General features: G+C 40.2%; 3 protein-coding genes and 1 long non-coding RNA gene across 4 annotated transcripts; 2 read left to right on the top strand and 2 right to left on the bottom strand.

Annotated features, from left to right (window-relative positions):
- Positions 1-1,362: 1,362 nt before the first annotated feature.
- znf648 (zinc finger protein 648) lies at positions 1,363-4,730 on the top strand. Its single transcript, XM_069704151.1, has 2 exons — positions 1,363-1,485; positions 1,723-4,730. The coding sequence occupies exons 1-2, from the start codon at positions 1,363-1,365 to the stop codon at positions 3,178-3,180; spliced, it is 1,581 nt and encodes a 526-aa protein (XP_069560252.1). The 3' UTR covers positions 3,181-4,730.
- Positions 4,731-4,825: 95 nt separating this feature from the next.
- On the bottom strand, positions 4,826-6,985 carry LOC138624078 (uncharacterized). Its single transcript, XR_011311129.1, has 3 exons — positions 6,956-6,985; positions 6,564-6,613; positions 4,826-6,469 (listed from the first exon to the last, which is right to left on the bottom strand). It is a non-coding gene; the product is annotated as an uncharacterized lncRNA (long non-coding RNA).
- Positions 6,986-7,923: 938 nt separating this feature from the next.
- On the bottom strand, positions 7,924-18,693 carry sec16b (SEC16 homolog B, endoplasmic reticulum export factor). Its single transcript, XM_069703949.1, has 20 exons — positions 17,869-18,693; positions 17,530-17,621; positions 17,332-17,434; positions 16,142-16,347; positions 15,901-16,052; positions 15,154-15,215; positions 14,809-14,947; positions 14,469-14,699; positions 13,987-14,084; positions 12,452-12,533; positions 12,199-12,316; positions 12,007-12,118; positions 11,686-11,791; positions 11,412-11,549; positions 11,227-11,331; positions 8,879-8,963; positions 8,626-8,773; positions 8,341-8,504; positions 8,207-8,235; positions 7,924-8,026 (listed from the first exon to the last, which is right to left on the bottom strand). The coding sequence occupies exons 1-20, from the start codon at positions 18,129-18,131 to the stop codon at positions 7,931-7,933; spliced, it is 2,529 nt and encodes an 842-aa protein (XP_069560050.1). The 5' UTR covers positions 18,132-18,693; the 3' UTR covers positions 7,924-7,930.
- Positions 18,694-20,387: 1,694 nt separating this feature from the next.
- gadd45ab (growth arrest and DNA-damage-inducible, alpha, b) lies at positions 20,388-22,354 on the top strand. Its single transcript, XM_069703962.1, has 4 exons — positions 20,388-20,492; positions 21,015-21,116; positions 21,241-21,448; positions 21,649-22,354. The coding sequence occupies exons 1-4, from the start codon at positions 20,443-20,445 to the stop codon at positions 21,760-21,762; spliced, it is 474 nt and encodes a 157-aa protein (XP_069560063.1). The 5' UTR covers positions 20,388-20,442; the 3' UTR covers positions 21,763-22,354.
- Positions 22,355-23,705: the final 1,351 nt, after the last annotated feature.

The following is a 23,705-nucleotide window of genomic DNA, read 5'->3' on the forward strand; positions in this document are numbered from 1 at the left end:
AAATCATTGAGGAAAGGGATAGGAGGACATCTATTGACAAAAAACTGAACTGCAACTTATTTATCATCTAAGAATAGGAACTGTACACTGTGTTCTCAAAACCAGGTTCACTCTAAATTAAAGCCATCACTCATTTTTATGTAAGCATATGTTTGGGGCTCATACCCTTTCTAATTCAAAACAAATCTGTTTCCTCTATGTATGACTTCATTTACTTTCTTTTTCAAAGATGAAATTGAGAACGTTCTGGCACACATGTCCACAATAAGATGTAGGCGAAGATAAGATTGTTTTTTGACAGTGATTTTCCACAGTTTGCAGTTTGTGAGCTTTTAAAAAGTAACTGGAAGTCTAAATATGTAATGACATCTTCAGGCCTCATCCGAAAATGCTCATAAAACTTCAAACAGAAAATAAATTACCACAAGCTTTGCCGTGAACTAAAACAAATCATTAGTGTGATACTAAATTTCATCAGCAGTGCAAATGCGCAGTATTTACAAATATTTGGTTTCCTATATCCGATTGAATTCACCAGAAATGACAATCTAAGTCTAAATATTTAATTTATATATTTTTAATTTATTTTTATTTTTTAGTGATGTAAATTAGCCTACATAAATTTCACCTTTAAATTAATGGGGAGATTCAAATATATCAGATATGTAACAACACACGTGCTCGCACGTGCGCGCCCACTCACACACTATAGAGATACACAAATATACACGTACATTCACATTCAGTGTGTGTGCGCGCTTGTGTGTTTGTGTATATATAGGCTATGTGTGTATGTATGAAGGCAGCCTGCAATCTGCGATCTGGAATGATCTTTGAAGTTTACAATTATATTATTATCACAGTTTAGTCTCTCTCTAAGCTCCCTGTGAGCTCAGAACTTAATATCTAATTAAAATATCAATGCGTGGCTAATCTAATATATGCACTTGTCGGATGACTGAATTTTATTTATTCTCAAAAACATGAACATTAGCGTTTCCCTTGCATTTGTTTTTGAATTGTCAGTTTTAACAACATCGGTTTTAGTAGCCTGCCTTTAACAAGCAAGACCTTTCAAGAGATTCACATGGTTGCATTGTAGGTAACCTAACCTAAAAAGTCAATGTAAAGGTTTGGATACAATAATGGATAGGCCTGACTTGAACTTGCAAATTATTAAAATTTCTGTCCTGGTACATCTTAGTGGAAATTTGAAGGTCTCAGTCTTTGATACTGACTGTGTTACTTACTTAACAGACTGTTCCAAACGGGTGGTAAGCTAAGGAAGTGTAAGGTAAATTGAGCCCGGCTGTGAAGATATCATTGCTGTTGCTGACTTGCAGGATAGATGCTGACCCAAAGATGGCTATTGCCAAACTCCGCCTGTTAACGCCTCTGGACATCCCCCAGTGCTACACTAAACCCATAGCTAGTCTATCTCTGTGGCGTCTCCTGGATCTGACCTGCTCAAAAGGATACCACAGGGTAAGTTGCTTAAAAATGTTTCTAGTCTGCAAATTTAGAAATTCATAAATCCGTTTTATTTTCACATGTTGAAGTTTTGGAATTCAGGTGTCATATGACTGCAAGGTGCAAGGTCATGGGTAAGATATTGCCAAAGCACTGGGTGCATGCAGCAGTAAAGTAGTTGCAAGGTTTGTGTGGAATAAACTATGTGTACAATTAAAATATTTCCTGTGACAAAATCCTGTCATCCTGCAGATGTCTAACAGGACAGTTGCTGAAAAAAGAAGTAAAAGAAAATGTCCAGGAAGACATTGTGCCACTCATTTGCCCCCAGATGGACAGATCAGTAACACTCATAATGTGAAGACCGACTCTTCATTTGGCAGTATTTTCGTCGGCATCGACTCATTTGCAAAGCGCAATGACACTGGAATCCTTTATCTGAACCCTCAAACACCAAAGTGGTCTCTCGTGGAGAAGTTTGCAGAGCTTTCACCTGGAGATGAAACAGAAAGCAGTGATGACCAAGGCCATGACACAGAATTGTTACAATGCACTAAATATACTGAGACCAATAAGATGCATGACTCTAATGAAGTGTTCTTGGATGTTGTGCAACAGAAGGAAAGGAACGTCATCAAACACCTCAAAAGCCAAAGTGATGTTTCAGCCAGAAATAGGACATCTAAACTCAAAGAGATCAATTCTGAGCATTATTCTCCAAATGGAAGTGGGAAAAAGACCAAAATGAAGAATACAAATAGTCCCCCTGTTCAGAAATGTTCTGAAAATTGTGAAGACGACACGATCCCTCGATTTTTGGTAGCTATGAAAAAACGTAGTGGAGCTGACACAGAACATCGTCCCTTCAAATGCACACACTGCCAGTGGGCTTTCAAGAAGCTCTGCAACCTGCAGAGTCACTTACAAACACACACTGGCCTTAAGCCACATGTGTGCGATATATGTGGCAAGGCTTACTCTCATCAGGGCACTCTCCAACAGCACAAGCGTCTGCACACGGGTGAAAGACCGTATCACTGTCCTTTCTGTGTCAAAACTTATATCTGGTCCTCAGATTACCGCAAGCATATCCGCACACACACAGGTGAAAAGCCCTACATCTGTGACACTTGTGGCAAGGATTTCATTCGCTCGTCTGACCTTCGTAAGCACGAGCGGAACATGCACACCAATGACAAGCCCTTCCCATGCACGCACTGTGGCAAGACCTTCAATAAACCCCTCTCCCTGAAGCGTCATGAGCGTAAGCACTTGGGGGAAAGGCCATTTTCCTGCCCCGACTGCGGGAAGACGTTTGCTCTGGCTAGTCGTATGGCAGAGCACCAGAAAATCCACACTGGAGTGCGTCCATACGTCTGCTCTGTGTGCTCCAAGTGTTTCACAAAGTCTTCCAACCTAGCAGAGCATGAGGCCATTCACAGTGGAGTGCGGCCCCATAAGTGTAACGAGTGCGGCGTGGCATTCGCCATGGCATCCCGCCTCATTCGTCACCAGTTCATACACAATAAAGAAAAACCCCACAGCTGCAGTGGCTGCAGCAAGAATTTTAGCCACGTAGCAAAACTGAAGCTTCACCAAGAGCAAACCTGTGCTGGGAGGATCTTTGTCTGTGTGGACTGTGACAAGTCTTTCCAGTGTGCCACAAAACTCGCACAGCATGTGATGAAACACAAGAACAAGAGTATCTGAACCTGTTTAAAGACAGGTATTGTACACACTGTGCTACAACTGTTTTATTCTATTTGGTACAGTACATTGAAATGCAGGTCTGTTTATGAATTTCAAATGTTCATTGCCAGACACATTAGGCCTGTTCAAGATCATAGAGTCCCAATTCCTCTGTGTTAATGTATGTATTTATAATAACTGTGTGCCATGAGTTGTAAAACTCACACTTCTTTCCCCAAGGTGCTTGGTTCCAAAAGAATGTCGTGGGATAAAAATTGCCACTAGCATGGCACTGACACTGGAGCTGATAGTTTAATGGTGTTATATGAAACTGGTTACAAGAACAGTAGACCTTTTATAAAATGAGAATATTAATGCAATTGATAATATGTGCAGTATTTGCCACTTTGCATGTTGGAAATGCAGGCATTTTATCATGATGAATGGAACCAAGGATGTAGCAGTTAGTGTATCTGAGTCATTTTAACTGCTGGCCATGGTTTAACATGCATACTGACTTCACATTTCAGGCATACCCACTTGAGCATTGGTATTTCAAATGGCCCATTACTTCCTTATCTGAAATGTATAGGTACACGGAGATTTAAAAATCTCACTTTGATGACTGCAATGACAAATCAAACATACACGACATCTTTGGTAGTTTAGATGTAGTTTTGGTGGTTTAGATGGAGGGCAGGTTATTGTTCTCAGTACACATCAGCCAACGTCAATACATACTTATTCGCAGGTGCATACTATTTTTATTGACATACTGAGAAGTGATGGAAGAAGTACCACAAGCAGAAAATTCCACAAAAAGGTGAAAGTCATGCATTCAGAATGCTACTTAAGCAATAGTAAAAAGTTTTCAGATCAAAATATACTTACCGAAGGTAATTATACTCATTCTGCAGAATGGCCTGTTTCAAAATAATGAGTATTGCATTATTGGATTGTTGTTATCGTTGTATCAATGAGTTTATCACTTTATTGTTACAGCTGGTGGGTTACTTGGTGAATTTTCTCAGCAGGGATCACTAATCTTTAAGAATATACTACTCATAGTAAGTGCATTACTTGAGTAGATACACTTTCCACCATTGATTCTGAGACAAATTACTGTGACCAGATGTGTTTTAATAGTTCAAAAAAATGGCTTTTTTTGCCAGTGGAACATTGTTTTGTATCCATGGTGCTTTATATTGTTTTGTTTGTAGTTTGTAATATGTTATAGTTTACACCTAAACAACACAAACAGTGAAGAAAATTGACAGGTTACTCTAGTATAAAATGGGAATTTTTTTCAACCTATATATCAAAATGAAGGGATTGTATTTTTGTTTTGTAGGCGCACATTTAAAGCACTTATCTCTAAATTAATCTCTACATGTCATATCTAAATTTATTCTAAAATTGACTTTGCATGCTATGTCATTTGTTAACCCTCGGTTCTTTTTAACCTTATTGCAACACTGTAAGGATAAAAGATAAACCAATAATCTACTGTAAACCTGTAGTGTGACCATTTTAATGTGAAGGGCAATTCTAATAAAGGTTTTTCTACCAAATGCTCCCCCAGTAAAAAGTCCTTTACAACAACTAGGACACATCAAATTCATTACACTAAAACATTTTAAACAGTTTGAGCAACATGATGAGCAGTTATGTTAAAAAAATGAACAGAAGACCTTTATTTTTAGTCCGATTTCACGTATATTAAGATGACTTTCTGGATTTCATCTAAAACGGACTTCCATAAATCTATCCATTCTGAATGTGTTTATGCTCTGACACTTTATTGGCAGGTACTAAGCGATGACTCAAATGCTTGTTGTGTGTGTGTTGGATTCCTGGTCAGCGTGTCCCTTTTACACTTGGCTAATGCAGACTAATCGTAAAAGGAGACGGCACCTGCTTGCTTGTCACTTGCTCTGCATTAAGTGAGAGACCCCATTTGGAATCCCACCTATTTCTTAGCAAGAAGTATTTATTCAGTATGTGACCATTATTTTCATCTTCATCAGATTGTTATCTGTTAAAAACAAACAAACATGTGGATACAACTTTAAATATTTAGAATTTCTAATACTTATAATATATATCAAAATCAATTCATGGTAATGAAAACAATTGATGTGCTGATACAGAGGTACAAAGGTACACTAATATCAAAAAGCATATTAATACTTAAACTACAAAGTCATATGACTTAAGCTAAGGTATATCACTTACATACAAACGTATTTACAATACACAGCAATAAAAAAAGCCATATCACTGTCCCGTCATATATATCCCTGTGTGTTTTATTAATATTTTTAAGAAGCCTCATGGCCAGACACACTTTTATATATTGAAGGCACTGCAAAAAAAAAAAAAAAACCAGCATATAAACAGTTTGGTCCTGTTTGTGTTGGCTGGCTGGGGAGGGGAGGCAGGAATGTATAGGGGTTTGGCTGTTAACTTGCCCTTTACCAGTCCTCCCTCCCACCCAGTAGTATGATCATCATCATCATGACAACATAAGAACATGCTACTCCAACTTTTTTTTCTGCGAGTGTCATACACAATGAAAACTACAACTACTGGACTTTATAGATGGTAAAAAATAACCAATTATCACCCACACTTGTGATATAATTTACTCGCCTTGAAAAGTCATGTTAACAAATCTTTTTCAGTTTGGAAAACAAAAGGTGGCTTCTGTGAGGCTAACAAACAGCCACAAGAATTATCAACCAGTATCCTATTGTATGTTTTAATGCAGGGGTTAGAGCAAGGATATGTTTAGAAATAATGCAATAGGATTGATGGATTTATATTTCAGAATATGGTTTATATTAAGCTGGTGAATATTCAATTGTAGCATAAAGCATAGATAATCTCAACATACTAAGTGGGAAGTTACAAACATCGCTGATCACACCAACCTTTTCTGCCAGAGTAGAAACTTGCCTCAGTGCTGCTGGCTTTATTGGTCTCAGTCAGCTCCTTCATGTATAAATGGTCTCTGGGGTCAATTAAGCTTTCCCTTTTGCAAAATATGTCCAGCAACTACTGGCAATTTCCCCGCTGAGCTTTCAGGAAGCACACCTAAGCTGTTTCAGTTGCTAGTCCATTCAGAGTATTTCTGTATCCAACATGCAACATCGTGGTGGGCAAACTGTAGGCAGTGGTGAGTAGTCTTGATCTTATCTTGATCTTCTTGATCTTGAATTTCAGGCGAAGCAATCATTTCGCATTCAGTATAGACATTGTTAATGATTGAGGATGTGATATGGTCACATTATTTGTTGCAGCTGTGATCCTGCAAACACAACATTTTAATGTTTAACTAATGCAATTACTTTAAACATAATAAATAGGTGTGGATATGTTTATTTTTAGGTGAATTAATTTACCTGTGATAGAAGCAGGTGGCCTCGACTGTTTTTCTACCCCAGCTGCTGGCCTATAAAGAGGAAATGGATATTTATTTAAAAAAAAACTATTACATTTGTCAAGTGTCATTTGTGGCAGCCAAATCACTGCAATATTTTAAATTACAGTACTAAAAACTGCAAGCAGCATACAGCATCATGACTGTAGTTCAGCTAAAATAAAAAAAAGTGGACACACTGATCAGTAAATGTTACGACACAGAAGGGACACAGCTTCTCTAGAAACTTCAGTGACCTCCGATTATGACATCGGAACAATGTGAAAATTGGCAAAATGTTTATGACTTGCATTGTTGAAACGTCTATTCAATAGTATTGAGTAAAAATATTATGCAATTCATCACATGACTCGCCTGCTTTCCTAGAAAAGGGATTTATGTCAGGAGTTCAGTTTTGTCCTCCATTTTGCCCCCGATCACCTCTCCTCCTGTGTCCCCTGTCTTTGTCTGTGGCCACGCCACTCACCTCCCGTGGCCACGCCCCTCACCAGTCCCAGCAGATGCAGCCACTCATCCCTGATCACCACCTGCAGGTGTGCTGCATCTCCCTGATCACCTCCCCAGACTATATGTAACCTGCCCCTGCACAACTCTGGTTGTCGGTTCATTTTTGTTAGCCACCCGTCCGTCTTCCGTCTGCTCCCCGTCAGCTCCCTGTCAGTCCCGTTCCCGTTCCTCCGGCCTCTGTGTCTCCTGCGGATATCCCAGTCAAAATCACCAGTCGGTGGAGTTGCCCTCCCGGCTTGGAGGATTGTTGACGCCGTCCCTTCCGCTGGTCTGCCGGCTGCCCTGTTACCCGTGTCCCCCTGGAGCTGTCGGTTGAGTTGCCCTCCCGACTGGACGTAAAGTGGACACACTCGGTGCCACCTTTTGGTTTGTAGTTTTTTGTTTGCTTATTTTTTGGACAATAAAGACTGTATTTTTGGAACTTGAAACCTTGAGTCTGTGAGCTTGCATTTGGGTCCTGGAAAAATACCCACCTCATAACAATTTATCCTAGCTGGGGAAGGCTGCCGACAGAAACCAGGAGAGGGTGAGAGATCCTGAGAAAACATACACAAATACATAATATATCTCACATCACCAAATAGAAACCTTAATTATAACTGTATTATGCATATCTGCTTGAATCCTACTGTCTGAGTTGGGCCTCCCTGCCCTGAATTCTCCTTTTCAACACTTTTGGGTTTTGATTGGAACCATCCACTGAACCATCCTGTCTTTGTGCTCTGCATCAAATAAAGAAGAAAGCGTGATGCATTTAAATTATTCCAGTTTGATTTAACAGGTGTCAGTGTGACAGGGGCCTCGCCCAGCTGTTCAGGAGGCTCATTGGACTGCTTGGAGGCCTCTAAACCTTGAGGGATTTTTTTGCCGGCTTTGTCCATGTTGATTGATGTCTCCCTCCAGCATCTGAGTGTCCATCTTCAAAGACAAATACAGACAATAAAAGACATCAATATGACTTTTTGAAAACACTTAAAAATGCTCTTTACATTTGAATGTATTAATTACAATTTCTGTCGTGATCACATTAAACCAAGAGGTTGCTATGATTTTGGTCCCTGCTTTTCTATCAGTAGAAAGTTAAACAATATCTCTCACCATCCCTGCCCTAAAGGACAACTTGGCCCCTGTAGGAAAAAAAATATCCAAATATCAGACAGCAGCTGACTCCATGGCATGGTAAATATCAGAATATGGAAAGGAATGAACACAATCTAACATTAGAGTCTCACCCTCTGCTGCTGATGGGTGTTTACTCAGAGGACAATGTGGCGAGGTACTTGTGACTTCAGTGCTATCTGTGTTATGATAACTGAAGTTTTGGCTTGCGTCCACTGCATGCACTGGGGAAGCATGGACAGCCATGACTGGCATGGAGGGAGAGTTGGTGTGTGGCCTAGACAGAACAGAGCAACAGAGACAGCTGTGACAGGGCTGCAGAACTGCTTTTCACATGGGAAGTACGGGTAGTTGTAAATCTGCATAGTTGACGTAATTGAATTAGGTACAATATGTACCAGTCCTTCGCTCCTCTGATATCCCATGACATTGCTGTCATTTCCTCAGTGTTTCCTTCAGCTTGGTGCACAGGGTTTTCTTGATCCTTAGTTCCTCTGTGATAAAGGAGCCCGGGGTCATGGCTCTGGATGTCTCGGTTTAGATAATCTGAATGAGATTTTGTAGGAAAATGTACTCTTCATTAAGCAAGATGCTGCCTTCTTGTGGGAAACACAAAGCATCATTTTAAGCTATGAAAGGACTCAAATTTACCTGAGCTTACTTTACTATCTTCATGGGCCAGTGCACTGATCTCAGGAGTTGGTGGGTATGTTTCAGTACGGTCAAAACTGCCCGTCTGGGAAAAACAAATTTAACATCAGATTATTCACATAGTTTTCACATAGGTTTCTAACAAAGACAAACATCTACTACAGCCATGCTAGCAGCTCTGTTGGCATGTACACTGTATGGATGCGTGGATGCATTTATATCCCACCATTGCATATATATCTTCATGCCTTCTTTCCCTCATAAATTTCTCTATGCTGTTCCCCTTGCTCACTTGGTTTCATGCTTTCTTTTGCAGGTATCCCCGGCCCTGCATTTTTTTTTGCCTTGTATCTTTATGCTGTTCTTCTCTCTCTTAATCTCCCTTCATCCTAAATTGAGGCAGATGTCCACCAACATCTGAGCATGGTGTCAGGATCCCAGTTTGCCCTGGTGTTTTGATCCTGTATGTTTCCCCAAGAACTCCCTTCCTCATGTCTGCTCCTCTGTTGTTGTTGTTGTCTGTCACATGTTCTTTGTTTCAGTCTGTGCCTGGAGGGAGTGGACTCATCCCATTCACCACCTCCAGTCACCTGCCACTGTCACCTTCCAGCCCTGGAGGGCCCAGTGGACTCATCCCGGAGAAGCTGTCCTGTGTCGGTCCACGGGAAACCACCTCCAGTCACCTCCCACTACCACACCTCAGCAGGCACAGCTGCTTCTCGTTTCAGTGATTACCACCAAGCAGTATATCTACCCTGGCCTCACACTCCACCGGCGTCAGTCTGTCCAATGTGCTACGTTGATATCCTGTCGTTGAGCAGTAAGTCCATTTACTTGCTCAACATTCCCAGTTCTGAACCCTGTCTGTTTCCTGCCTGTTGCAGTCCCGTCTGTGTACTTTTCCAGCCGAGGATCAACACTGGACAGCAGGTAGGCACTAGACCTACCTGCTGTCCAGTGTTGATCCTCGGGAATCACCTGTATGAAGAAGCTGTCCTATGTCGTTCCACGGGAAACCACAGAGTCAAGCCAGCCTGCTACCCTGCGTCAATCCACGGGAATCACCAGGAGACCAGCCCCTCCTTTTGCGTAGGCCCTCCGGGACCCTCTGCCTGCCTGCTGTGCTACAGTTCTGCACGAACCCGCGCCTCCTGCGAAGAGATGCCCTCTCGCTTCCTCCACAACTGCGCCATTGATCTGCCACCCGGATCTTTTTTTGTAGCCAAGAAGGATGAGAGCCTCCATCCCTGCATCGATTTCAAGGGGTTAAATCAGATCACTGTAAAAAACAAATACCTCTCATCAATTCGGTTTTCGAGCCACTGGCCGCAGCCACTGTCTTCACAAAGTTGGACCTCCATAATGCCCATCACCTCGTCTGGATCCGCGAGGGAGACGAGTGGAAGACGGCTTTCAACACTCCTTTGGGGCATTTCAAGTATCTCGTGATGCCCTTTGGATTAACCAATGCTCCAGCAGTTTTTCAAGACCTTGTGAATGATGTCCTCCATGACTTCCTGAACCATTTCGTTTTCGTCTACCTGGATGATATCCTAATCTACTCACCAAACCACTAGAAACTGTCAGGATCCCTGTCTGACCCTAGTGTGTCTCCCTCTGTTTTGGCCCAATCACCTCTCCTCATGTGTGCTATCATTCCCCTGTCTGTTTGTTATTGTTTTCCCATGTGTTCTGTGTCCTCCTCTCCCTGCCTCCAGTCACCTCCCATGGCCACACCTCTCACCAGTCTGAACAACTGCCAGTGAGAGCTTGTCATCCACAGGTTAACAGAAACACCATCACCACATCTGCCAAGTCCTGCAACGCCTTCTGTAAAGCCAGCTCTTCAAAAAGGCAGACAAATGTGAGTTTCACATGTCATTGGGCATACAACAGGACAGTGATTCTCCTCACCAGACTCACCTCCTCTAAGGCTGCATTCTCATGGACACTAGAGGCAGACGTTGGACATTATTGTGTTTATGCACATTCTGTGTATATTAATTTACCTGTCTGCTTCACGGAGGAATAAAACTCCTGTTCTTAAACTTACCTGTTGTGAGTGTGCGAAGTCAAGTATTTTTTCTCTATGTAGTAGCAGGAATGGTAGAGTCTAAGCACATATGCTGGTCAATGCCGATTCGTTAAAGGCTGCTCCAATCATTTTAAAATGAACCAGAGGCTTATGTCCAATGACTGTCACGGTTCTGTGTACCACTTGTGCGCATCAGGAAGAGTCTCTAAACTTTTTGAGTGCCCCTCGTATAAAGCACTAGGCCCTAAAGCCAATGCTTTTTTCTGTTAGCTAACACATTGTGTGGAATGTAAGGACTGAAGAAGCCGATCACCTGCATACTGTGATGTCTAGCGTGTAGGAGTTTTAGCCATCCAGGTTCCTGTCCAGTTCCTGCATCAGTGAACTGACCATCTGAGTACGTCAGTCTTTGTGACAGCTGCAGGAGAAAACATACATACATATCCATCCCTTTTAATAAGAGGAGTCAGATGTGTAAAACATATAAAGCATGTATACCTTAATAACCTCTCCAGTCAGCACAAAGAAAGGCTCCTTTTGCCTGAGAAGAGTCTGTCCAACCACTTCACAGTAATGTAAGGCCTGAGATGAAAGCCCAAAGTCCACTAGTCGACTGGCATACAGGAGCTTATACACCTAACCACAACACAGCAATAATCAACATCATATGTATTTTAGACTTACTGTAATCAAAAAATATTTCAAATGAGAAATACATTGACAGTCATAATCTTTATTGAAGGCAGTAAGATCTCATGTAAGTAGGTACTACCTGAAAGAATGGTACTGAAAAGCATTTGCCCCCGAGTGTCTGGCAGTATTCGTATAACTCAGTGCAATGGATGGCAGAGTTTGTGGCAAAGTTTTCAAAAGATTGCCTACAGGAGAGGAGAGGAGATGGGGAAAGGAGAGGAGAGGAGAAATATACTGTCAACGCACACCGTTACCTGAGACATCAATAAATATGATACAAATTCAAATTAAAAAGAGGAGCATGAGGAGACTTGTCTCCAAAAATGTGTTGCTGCTCTCAGAATGACAAGCTTAACAGCTAATGATTTATGAATGGCAGGAAGGTGGAAGTATAGCTCACTTGTGGCTGCTGCCAAGAAGCACCAGTCTCTCCGCCTTCTGCGTAAATACCCCAAAGGGAACACTGGCTGTCATGTAGCACACATGGGCAGCATATATGAGGCCTCTGGAGGCTGCACAGTGAAGAGCAACACAAAACATCAGTATGCATGTTTGTGCGTGACAATCTGTCAGTCAATCAGTGTTTCTATACCTAGTGTGTCTCCCATGGTGACGATGGCCTTATGTTGGATGGCTGGATCTCCTGTCTCATTTGAGAGCATAACAGCCAGATGGGGCTTCCAGTCTCCCCATTTTTCATTTCCACAGCACTGAAGACAGAACATCACTGTTAAGAGCCATATCAGCTAATACAACAGAAACTGTTAAAAAGATTGTTTAGAATACTAAAATGTATTCATGATTGGGACTTGTCAGAGGTTTTTTTTCCATTCTGGATATTTTACCGTGGCTACAGCAGGAGTTCTCCCAGATAACAACTGGAAAAGAGTCTGGAGGGGGTCACAAGCCATTATCTGGCTTGTAAACCTGCCAAAAGAGCAGTTTGTGTCACTGCACATCTTAACTAAGGCTTTAGCAGCAGCAGAACTACAACAGGAACCCACCCATTTAACGAGAATAACTGTGACTAGTCCAAATAACAATGGTATACCACACTGATAGCTCAAATTCTGCCTTTCGTCAATTCACAAATCTAAATCAGCCTGGCTATCTGCCAGTCCTCTCCCCAGACATTCCTCTAATGATAACCTGACATATGTTGCTGCAACACCCCGCTAATTCTAAAATAGTCTCTAACAATTGCTTACATGATAAAAAAAAATTCACAGAAACTGCACATTTAAGATCCCTCACTCCATACATTCCTTATTTAGCTGTTTCTGAATGGACATCACTTCTGTGACTGATGGACAGAGATTACAGTAACTTCATGTATTTAACCAAATTTACTGTAGGTCAATTTGGATGATTTACACTCTATAGGAACAATGTTAATGGCCTCTGTTATGTACTGTCATAACACTACCCTCTGCAAATACTAAAGAAGTAACTCCTGAGCCAAGACAAACTCTGAAAAACAGGGTGTAAATATAGGCTCACAGGGAAATTAGATTATCTTTGATGAATTAGGAATAAAATGTACACAGACATAAAACTACTTACCTGTTTAGAACAGGAAGCCATATTACAGTGTTCCAGAGGCCAAACTGTACCAACAACTTCTAAATAAAGCAAATTATTTTTGGACACAGGCTGAGAAAGCCACGGGTCTTGTTGCATAGAGTAGATGTCTTCATATTTCTTGCAATGTGCAACGCAAGTTACAAGTATAGGCTTCTATGACTCCCCATCTCTTAGTTCTGACAGTGGCAAATGCTACTTTAATTTTTTTTCTTATTATCTGTTCAGTACAAGGAAATATTAATGAATAGTGCAATTTGTCTATAATTCACGCCTTTACTCAATCAAAAACAACCCAAATTTAAAGAATATTCTAAAAATTGTATATTATATGTTATATCACACGGGGTGATCGCTGTCTATATAACATTAGCCTGAATGCAAAACACCCTCCATCTGGAGAGGATCAAGTGATTGCATTTCATTCTGAGGAGAAAATGAATACATTTTTATGAAAATCAATGAAATATTTGTTGAAACATTTCACTCAAAACCACAAACGTCATTGTGGTGCAGGAAAAGTCAGAGAATCATCAAAGCCTTGGGAATCCATCCATCCTCTCGGAGCCGAATGTCTCCGCTAAATTTTATATCAGTCTGTCTATTGGTTTATTTCAGTCTGGACCAAAACAGTGGAAAAGAAACACTACCAACATCTCCGAGGGACTGTAACACAATTTTTAAGCAGGCCTTAAGAATCTAAGTTTAGTCAGAGAGAGAATTTCTTCACAAATTACCACTCGTGTAGAGTTGTAATGTCTTGCAGCTGTTGTGTCTCACACGCCTTGGCTTTTCTCACCTGTTCAACACAGTCATGTAGGATCTGTTGCCCATTTTGCTAGCCAGAAAAAATGCATGCCCCCACAGGCCGCTGGTCATAGCCGATTCCAGGGCCTCCTGAACACCACATGGGAAAAAGTGCAGCGACAACAGATACCACCATAGTGTGATTACTATTTGACTATGACGTCCTGGTTAGTTAAGTAATACAGTTAAGAAAGTTAGGTAGACAAAGTCAGTACAATTATCTCAGTACAATTATGAGGTACTTTACTTATTTCCATTGTATGCTATTTTACTGTATAGTTCTTCTATACAGCATTTCAGAGGGAAACACTGTTTTATTACATTTACACTTTTACATTTATATTACCATTGTACTAGTTAAGGTTTCATATAGGGGACTTAAATTACATTATTCCCACGAAAGCAAAGATTAGAGAAGTAGGAGATTTCCAGCAAAAGCCAAAAAGATGATTAGAAAGGTAAACATGTAGAAACCTTCTTTCTCCCAGCCAGCAGCAGTTGAGTGTAGCTCTGCAGAGCCTTCTCAGATGTCTCTGGGGTGAAGCTGCTCAAGTTTCCTGAGAGTAGGTCATCTCCCTGACAAGGTGATGCTTCAGCAGTCATGTCGTCATTGAAGTCAATGAGTGTGGGAGCATCTGACTCCCAGCTTCCATCTGAATGTGAGCCCTGCATGAGCAGCTCGGCAATGTCCGACCCAACTATTTGCTGAAACATTGGAAATGTGAGAATCAGAAAAATCACGATAATTTCTTTGATGGTTGTTTGATGGAAATGTGGTATATCCACAAACTGTGAAATATCATGTTCCACTTACTCCATTCTGCCTGTAGAGCAGTATTAATAGATTCCACAAGAGGACAGCAGAGCTCTTATCATGGAGTTTTTCATCTTTCATGCATGCGGCTGCCCTCTGGTTGGCAAACTCTATAGCATCTACTTTGTGCAAATCTTCCCTTCAAAAAACATTAAATACATCAAACATTTAAACACTGAAATTAAAATATTAGCTTTTTAAATTACACAAGACAAGATAATAATTTCAGATTTGACATACAGCGGAATGCAGTCTGACGGTGGGAGAAATGACATTGATCTTTTTGTTAAGATTATTTAGAGACTAGTATTTTTATTTTTAGCACAACAAATGACAAAGCATTACCTGGTTAAGGGTCCTGGGAAGTTTCTCATCTCCTGCTGTTCACGTGTTTCACTCAGAATGACCTGTGCAGACATAAAGCCAAGAATGATTTCTTACACCCTTACACAAAATGACTGTACTGAAAGATTGTTCATGATATCCTAAAAATGATCTGCTATTTATCTATAAATTCAATGGATATTTCAATGGCTGACGTGTCTGGTGAGTATGCCGGCCATGCAAGAATGGGATGTTTTCAGCCTGAAAAATTCTGTAAAGATCCTTGCAACATGGGTCTGTATTTTATCGAAGATGGACATTTGCCCGCTCAAGATGGTTACAGCCACATCAGGGCCTTGAACTGGTGCAGTTAAACGCGGTCTGCGGTTGTGAGGTCAGTAGAATGTACTGACAAATTCTCATAAATTATGTTGGAGCTGTTATTGTTGTTCAATGAACATTCAATTTGCAGGCAACAGCTCTGGTTGACATTCGAGCAGTCAGCATGCCAATTGCATGCTCTTGCAAAAACTTGTGACATCTTGTGTGTTGCATGTTAAAACTTCACATTTTAGATTGGTATTTTATTGCCAGTCCAAAGCACACCTGAGCAGTAAGCATAAACATTTTGCAGGCATCTTAGTCTTAGATATATTACTGCAACTAATGAAAAATGGGAGCCGAAGCAAACGTGTTGCATTTATATTTGTGTTGTATAACTCTCAATTAATATCTCTTGCTTTTAAACACAGTTCATTTCAAACCTACTTCCAAACTGTGGATTTCCAACTGGCTGACATTCTCCTGCATCAACAAGCCTGGAGTGACCCGTATCAGCTGGCCTGCAGGCCCAAAGCTGACAACCGCATGAGGGATGGAGTACTTCAGAGGAGCTGACATCTGATGCACAGGTCCATGCTCTGAGAAAATACAAAGCGTTAGAAAAAAGGGGGACAAAAACACTGAGTGAAGGTGATGTGAGAGAAAAAGATTTTAAATGTACACTCACCTCCGTCAAACTTGTGAGTAGGTTGTGGGACTGGGTCACTGTGTTCAGCTTCATTCATGTACTGACTCAACTCATAGCTGCTGGAAGATAACCCTGAGTTTTTGGAACTTTCTAAAGTCCAAAGGGAATAAGAGGATTTCTCTTCATTGTCTCTCGAAGGATTGTCCATTGGGTAATGCTGGGAGCTGTCTGTCCCTGGGTCATCCCTGAAAGAATGATATTTTCATATAAATGTATGTCCACTTTGCAATTATCTGTTCTGCAGCAATACAGAGCAATTAAGCCTGTGCTATATTCCTGAGACCGTATTGTTTATTGCATTTGCAGTCACTAACACTGAACACAGAGATTATGATTCAGGACGCAGGCAGTATGTTTAAAATAAATAGAGTAATTTTCATGAACAGCATATTGATCGAACAGAAGTTCATCAAGGTGTTTGTCAAATCATTGTTGTCTTTTGTAGATTTACATAGCGTTATACATGCTTTTATCTTTTCTCTCATAGACTACTCGAGCAGACTTTACTCTGGTATTACTGACAACACTGGTTAGAGCTCCCTGCACTAGGGACCACTCACATGCCCACTAACAGTGGCTTCATGTTCAGTTTAATATTTATCTTGAAATTCTCCTTATGGACTTTAAGGCACTAATTGGCTTCTCCCCAATGAGGATTTGTTGACTTCATATATTCTCTTATAGAGATTATTCCTACATCCTAATAGGAATCAACTTGGGTTATTTAAAAGTTTTGTCTGACAAAATCAAAAATCAAAAGATGTCCTTTTATAATGAAATGCTCAACATAACTTATGTGTTATTTAGATGGAATTAAATGTATGTGTTGTATGCTTGTTTTATCCTCTACTATTTTTTCATGATTTTAAGGGCTTTATACGTATTTGGCTTAGATTAGCTCGTCTTTGTGTTCCAGAATTGTTTTGTTACTTCATTGTACTGAAATGTTTTGTCTTGTGTTGTATTCTATTTATTATTAGAACATTTTGTTGAAAAAAACCGGAATTTAAAACTAAAAGACTTCATAGGAAACCAATGTGGTGTGTAAAAAATGACATAAACAATTACAATTTTAAAAATTTGAATTCTAACAATTAAAACTTATGTTGTTAAATTCGCTAACTGTTTCAGCTCTGTTTAAGCAAAAGGTTTGACTTAAATCGGCTCACCTGTACTCCTCTGTATAGAGGCAACCTTGATGTTCCTGCTTGTTTGTTCTTTCATAGTGCTGATCTGCTCTCCATAAGCTTTGGGGTCCCAACTCGCCAGCATCTTAATAAACACAGTAAAACACAGTCATTGTAGAGAGACTGAAGATGATTTATAAAAGCTTGGCTGTCTCATGAAGTTCTTTTATATTACCGCACCTTGTAGTCCATGCTGTCCTCTGTAGTAGTCGTAATAACCATAGCTGGCTCTGTGGTCCCAGTGGCTTTGGGGTCGATAGTCATGCCCATGTCTGAAAATAAAGGAGAACCCAGGTGAAGTCAATCTAATGCCTGAGATGTACTGGTTTTCACTTTATGCATTATTTATTATGCATTTAACCATAACTTATTAGTAATGCACTGAAGAGCAAGAAGGGAAAGATGGAGATTGATTGCTTACTTTTGTTCCACCTACTGTCAGCATCATTGGCTACATCATTGGTGTTATAACCTTTGATTATATTATTGTCAACTTAATATAATTTTAGCTATACAAACCTTGAGTGGGGTCTTTCCAGTTCTGGTCGCCCATAGACGTGTTGCTGAGCGTTGTAAGGAAACTGCTCATGTCTGGCAGGAGGATTGATGAAATCAGCCCTGTAACAGGCATCAGGATGACCCCAGCGTCTCTCCCACTCTCTGGTATCCGCTGGTGGGTAGGTGTTGTCTTTTTCCCCCTGAGAATACCTGGAGTATTCTCTGTCTTTTGTCCTGTGAGAGTGACGGTCAGAGTCGGGCCAGCGGTTACCGCTATAATCCATGACGAATCCTTTAAAGTAAAATACGCACTAATAAATGTGTTTAGCGTTTGCCAGACACAGTCAAAGTACATCCAAAACTGCCACATCATGTCATGCACAATTTACGACACCACCTGATAACAAGTCGACGTGATAACAAGAGGATACAGTTTACAAAAAGCTGTGACCCAAAAGAGGCGCAGTTACTGCTCTGGAGTCAGTGTTAAATGATACATGTCGGTGTAAATGATCTCAGTGCGGAAAAAAAACAAAAACATTACCAAAGTATGCTTCTAAAAAGGGTTCAAATTAAACTATCTGCGTTGTTTTTGAATTGTGTATTCTCACTGAGCTGAAAGTAAACAATGGAGCACGCCCCGACGAGTTTGACAGCTGTACACGGAGGAGGAAATCACGGCCATCCAAAGGATACTTCTAACAACAACAGCAACAACAACAACAACAACAACAACAACAAAACGTTTGTCAGTTCGACATGACTACATGATTGTCCCAGGACTCTAGGATAGCCTACACTTAGAAAGAAAATGGCAACTTGGAAGTGTTAAATTTTGCCCATAGGTCTTGCCACGTTGCCGGTAGAGAAGATGCATCTGACGGTCAAAATCGGTTATTATGGTCAGCTGCTCCCCGGTCAGTTTTAGTAATGTTCACGTGCATATGGCCGTGTGGAAACTGATTTTGAATCTGTGGTGAAACGAGCTGAGCCTTTCTAGTAGTAAAAAAAAAAAAAAAAAAGAAGGTTTATCTTACATCGCCAGCAGAGGCGCTCTGGTCCACATTAAAACTCCCGTCTCATCTACACACTCTGTTCTGTGACCAGTTTCAATCACTATTTTAATTTCTTTCAGTGATTCCCAACCAGACATTCTTGTGCCCCTGATGGTACATGAACCAATCTGCAGTAGCCATAATCTGCAGATATAACACTTGGCAACGTAATGGATAGATAGGTATTATAAAAGTAGTTTAAAGTAAAATGTAATGGTAAGATGAATGTGGTAAACAACTAAAATAGCCTTATAAAGTAGGCTAATGGATGAAGTTGTTACAATTTTGGGTAAACTGTGGGAGGATTTTGCTAAGAGTAGTTCAAATATTTAGATAAACTTGTGAATATACAGACTTGTTGAAGTGGCCAGGCTCTGCCACTCCAAGTAGTATGAATGCAAGTTGGGCAAATTAGCTTTGCTACAAATTATAAAGAAATAGTTAAGGTAGTGGTGGAGAAAATGTTGAAATCGCTAAGTTAAAGTACAATTAAATGGTAAACTGAAAGTAGCAGGCTAGATGGATGACATTGTAAAATTTACTGGATAAATGGGTAAAATAGCTCAAAGCTGTGGGTAAACAATTGAAATAGTTAGCTGGTAATAGATGAATGGTGAAAAAACGAAAAGAAGTGGGTCAATGATTGAAATAACTAATTGGGAAGTGGGTGTGTATGTAAACACAGTAGAGAAAATGTAGTTAATAGTCAACTGAAATAGAAAAAAGTCATGTTAAATTGATACAATAGCTGCAGGTAATTGATAATTTGTACATTGAGTGTGATGGGAAGACAGCAGAAATGATAAAGATAAAAGTTGTTAAAACAATAGTGAAGAAATGGTTGAAATATTGAAAAACGAGTAAATAAAAGGTTGACTGAGATTAGTGGTTGAAATAGCTGAATAGCTGGATAAATGAAGAACTGGAAGTAATTGATAAATGTGAAACTATATAGCTAAAACTCCAACCATCAAATTAAATGACAATATTAGGATAATCAAATAGACTTGTACAATAATTCCATTAATCATTCCTTTGATCTTCCTCTGACTTTTGATTTAGAGTAATTGACTAATTGGTCTTCCAGGAACATTTATTTCACTGTCACCCAGACAAATTTTCTAAAGAAAGAAATTCTACACATAAATATTTCATCATATTAACAACAAGAGGCATCAACTCAAAAACGTACACTTCTTTGTATGTTTCCCCAAAAGTTTCAATACAAATTCAAATCAACACTTTCATTTTGTAAGGAACTGTGAGGCCTCAGTGATTTATTACATTTCCCAACTTACTTTTTGAGTATAACAGTCAGTGTCCTTGTTATGGCCACGGGGAGTCACTATATTCACAGGGACAAATTGAAACACTTCCGTGTGACCAATCATCCACCAATGGGATGGCTTTATGCAAATCATTCTGCGCACACTGCCTTTTTCTGCTGGAAACACAAGAGTCTCCGGTATGCAGTGAGGACTTCGGCATCGAGAAGGATACCGGTTCTGCTCTGGTTATTTTCGGACACCATACCGCCTGGATGTGCAATATGACTTTTGAAGAAACCAGTGGAGATAATCCAACAGAAAGGTTAGCTTGTGTTGTTTAAATTTGCATGTTTAGAATTTCCTTTCAATGTAGTAAGTTGATTTTGATATGCTATTCACAACTGTTTTTTGTTGTTGTTGTTTCTTTGCTTGTTTTAAAAATCTTTGGCTTGGGGAAACAGTTTAGTTGTCTAAACGCTAAAGTGGACACCTTCTAATTAACTTAGTGTGTGAATGGAGGTTTCTTTCACACTGTCATGTAATGTAATTACGTTGAGCTATGTCAAGTTAATCTACTAAGTTTTAGTTATACCAGGGTAACTGTTTTTGCTTAAATGAAGGCTACATGTTGATTATTTCTGTTAGAACTGTATGCATGTTAATCCTTGTTCCTGTCCAGCAGTTGTATTGGACATGCAGCGTTACTTCATTAACTGAGTTCCATCTCAAATGAATCAGAACTTGAGCATCAAAGTTCAAACTAACATTCAACGGTGTCTCTGTCCTTGTGTGTTTTGCTTCTTCTTTTTTCATTTAATTTATTCAACTTTTTTTGTTTCCTCAGGATGGAATCGGTGGCTAAAGCATTAGAGGAGGTTCTAAGCTCTGCATTGCCTCAGGGTTGCATCACTGTTGGAGTCTATGAGGCAGCAAAGTCACTAAATGCGTAAGTTGATCATAAGATTACTAATGCAATCATGTAACATTAACTTTTGAAACTCCAGCCAAGATGAGCATGAGGAAGCTGTCTTTTTCTTTTCCTGACAGCTGTTTTTCTTTGTTGCTTTTAGGGATCCTGACAATGTGGTGTTGTGTCTACTGGCCACAGATGATGAGGAGGATGTGGCTCTGCAGATTCACTTCACTTTGATCCAGGCTTTCTGCTGTGAGAATGACATCAACATCCTGCGGGTGAGCAACATGAGGCGTCTGGCAGAAATACTTGGTGGAGTGAAGCCAGGAGGAGAACCAATGGACCTGCACTGTGTTCTAGTTACTGTAAGTGTTACTCATGTCCCTTTACTACAGACCTGTTAATTGCTTATTATCAAGTACCATGGCTTTATTGCTACTCAGTGCCTTTGTTTGTACTTGGAAGGAGTTGTTGCTAGCATTGGTTACATATTCTGAATAATTAAAGTATGTTTGCACATTTTGTAAATCAGCAGATAGTAATTGCTTGCTTCTTTCTTCTTCAGAATCCTCATTTGTCCCTGTGGAAGGATCCAGCACTGAACAAAGTGAACAGATTCTGCAGAGACAGTCGGTGTTTGGATCAGTGGGTGCCTGTGATAAACCTTCCTGACCGATGAAACCATTTGGAATATTAATGTGTTGTGTGCATTGGGGGTAAAAGTAACTGCACAGGGCCTGTGTTAATGTCTGTGTTGGATTCATTTGGAAAGTGCCTCAAATAGAGAAAGAGATGGTGGAAGTCAGGAAAAGAAGGAACAAAGGAAAGAGAAATGTTCCAACGGATTTAACAGGTCACGGTGAACTTGTGGGCCAAAGAAGAGTGACTCAGCAGTCTGGATTCCAGGATTTCCAACGTATGACTGCGCCTTTCTCCGCTGAGAAAGAATTCATCAGAGAAAAGTGAATCATTTGAGCAGATACGCACATGTGGTGGCGAGCACAAGTACAGGGACTGGGGGAATGCAAAAAGCCAACAGAGTGCCTCAGTTGACAAGACTCAAAGAACTGGACCTCACTGGAGGGGAGCAGTCAACTCTCAGCTTGAAGAATTCCTCATGAAAATTTGACCAAATCCAAGCATTTCTAACAGCACATTTATTTAATAGTATTTAAGACTTGTCACTTTGATACTCAGAATGGAAAGTTTTCACAGTTTATTATTATTATTATTATTTTAAGGGCAATTCAATGTTTAGACTTGTCCACAAACTGAATACACATTCAGTTTTGAGGTATTATGTGGTTTATGTGGTATTAATTTAATGAATTATATTTATTGTGCATAGTTCACGGGATTCTGCCTTTATAAATTGAATGAAATAAACAGACAACCATTCTCAGGGTGGTTTTGCCTCAATGATTTCCACTTATTGCAGGTTCAGCTTGTTTTTACAAAGTCACATGGCGCCTTTTGTGACAGCCTGTATGAAACTCAAAATTTGCCCCCACAGAGTTTTGATTTTGTTGTGGTACGTCACACACAACAGTTTGAGGTATTCACTGGACACAGTTATAACCTTTTCTGCATTTTGCATCTCTTGGACTTCAGCAAAGTGTCAAAATGCTTTTTTTATATATATAATTTAAATCGCAACCTGTTCTGGGCTCAATTGACTGCAGGTGTCAGATTCCTTGAAATCCACTTTGTTTCTGCATGGTCAGATTTCACCATTTGCACATTTTGGAGATCTTTTTACATTGAGGGAAGGAGAATTCCCATTTTAGTTTAATCACTAATCTAAGTGGGATTAGGGTTTACGTGACAGCTCTTTATAGCCCTCTGCATTTATGCAATCAGGCCTACATTTACTGCTGAGTGGATTAAAAATAGCAGAGAGGCAAGAAAAAAAAAACAGTTGAAGACCCCGTTCAGGCTGCAAAAAGAGAAAACCAGAACTTATTGGTGCTTGTGCAAAGTGGGAAGGGACAAAGCTTTCCACACAGAGCTTCACCAGACAATGGCTGTATTAGTCAGGGCTATTCAGGTCCCTGTTGCTAGAGCTGTACAGTACTATAGCTTCATGGCTAAATATAGCTCCATGAATAGAGGCGTTCCCCCTGACCACTGACACCCTGACAATAGTGGCAATTGTAATTAACAGGCAGCATACGTGCACAGAGACTGACCTGCTGTGCAGAGATGTCAATTAGCAGTCAGGGATTTCAATAAGAAAACAAACCTTGCTGGTGTACTATCAAGCGGATGATGGGAGATATGGAGGGAAAACTGGGTCAAAATGCAGGGCTGACTACAAGGCTGCAGAGGAAAGTAGGCTGTGACATTGACCGTGGGTTTGTGGACACCTTGAATCGACTGAAGTTAAAAGGAACAGTTTGCAAATTTGATGAAGGCCAAAACAGGCATATCTGAGTTCCTCCAGGACCACAATGTATGGCCAGAACATTCTTGTTCCAACATTCTTATGTCACTACAGTTTCCCTGCTGGTTTTTTTTCAAGGGAAGTTGCCAAGCAGCAGAACTAAAACAGTACCCTACTATAAATACAAGAGAGGAATGAGTGTAAAATGATACCTGAAATTTTATCATTAAAAGTGAAAA

This window comes from Brachyistius frenatus, unplaced genomic scaffold, assembly GCF_029030835.1.
Source record: "Brachyistius frenatus isolate BFR_SWC_R1_liver_20210118 unplaced genomic scaffold, ASM2903083v1 Contig_49, whole genome shotgun sequence".
NCBI classification, from domain to species: Eukaryota; Metazoa; Chordata; class Actinopteri; family Embiotocidae; genus Brachyistius; species Brachyistius frenatus.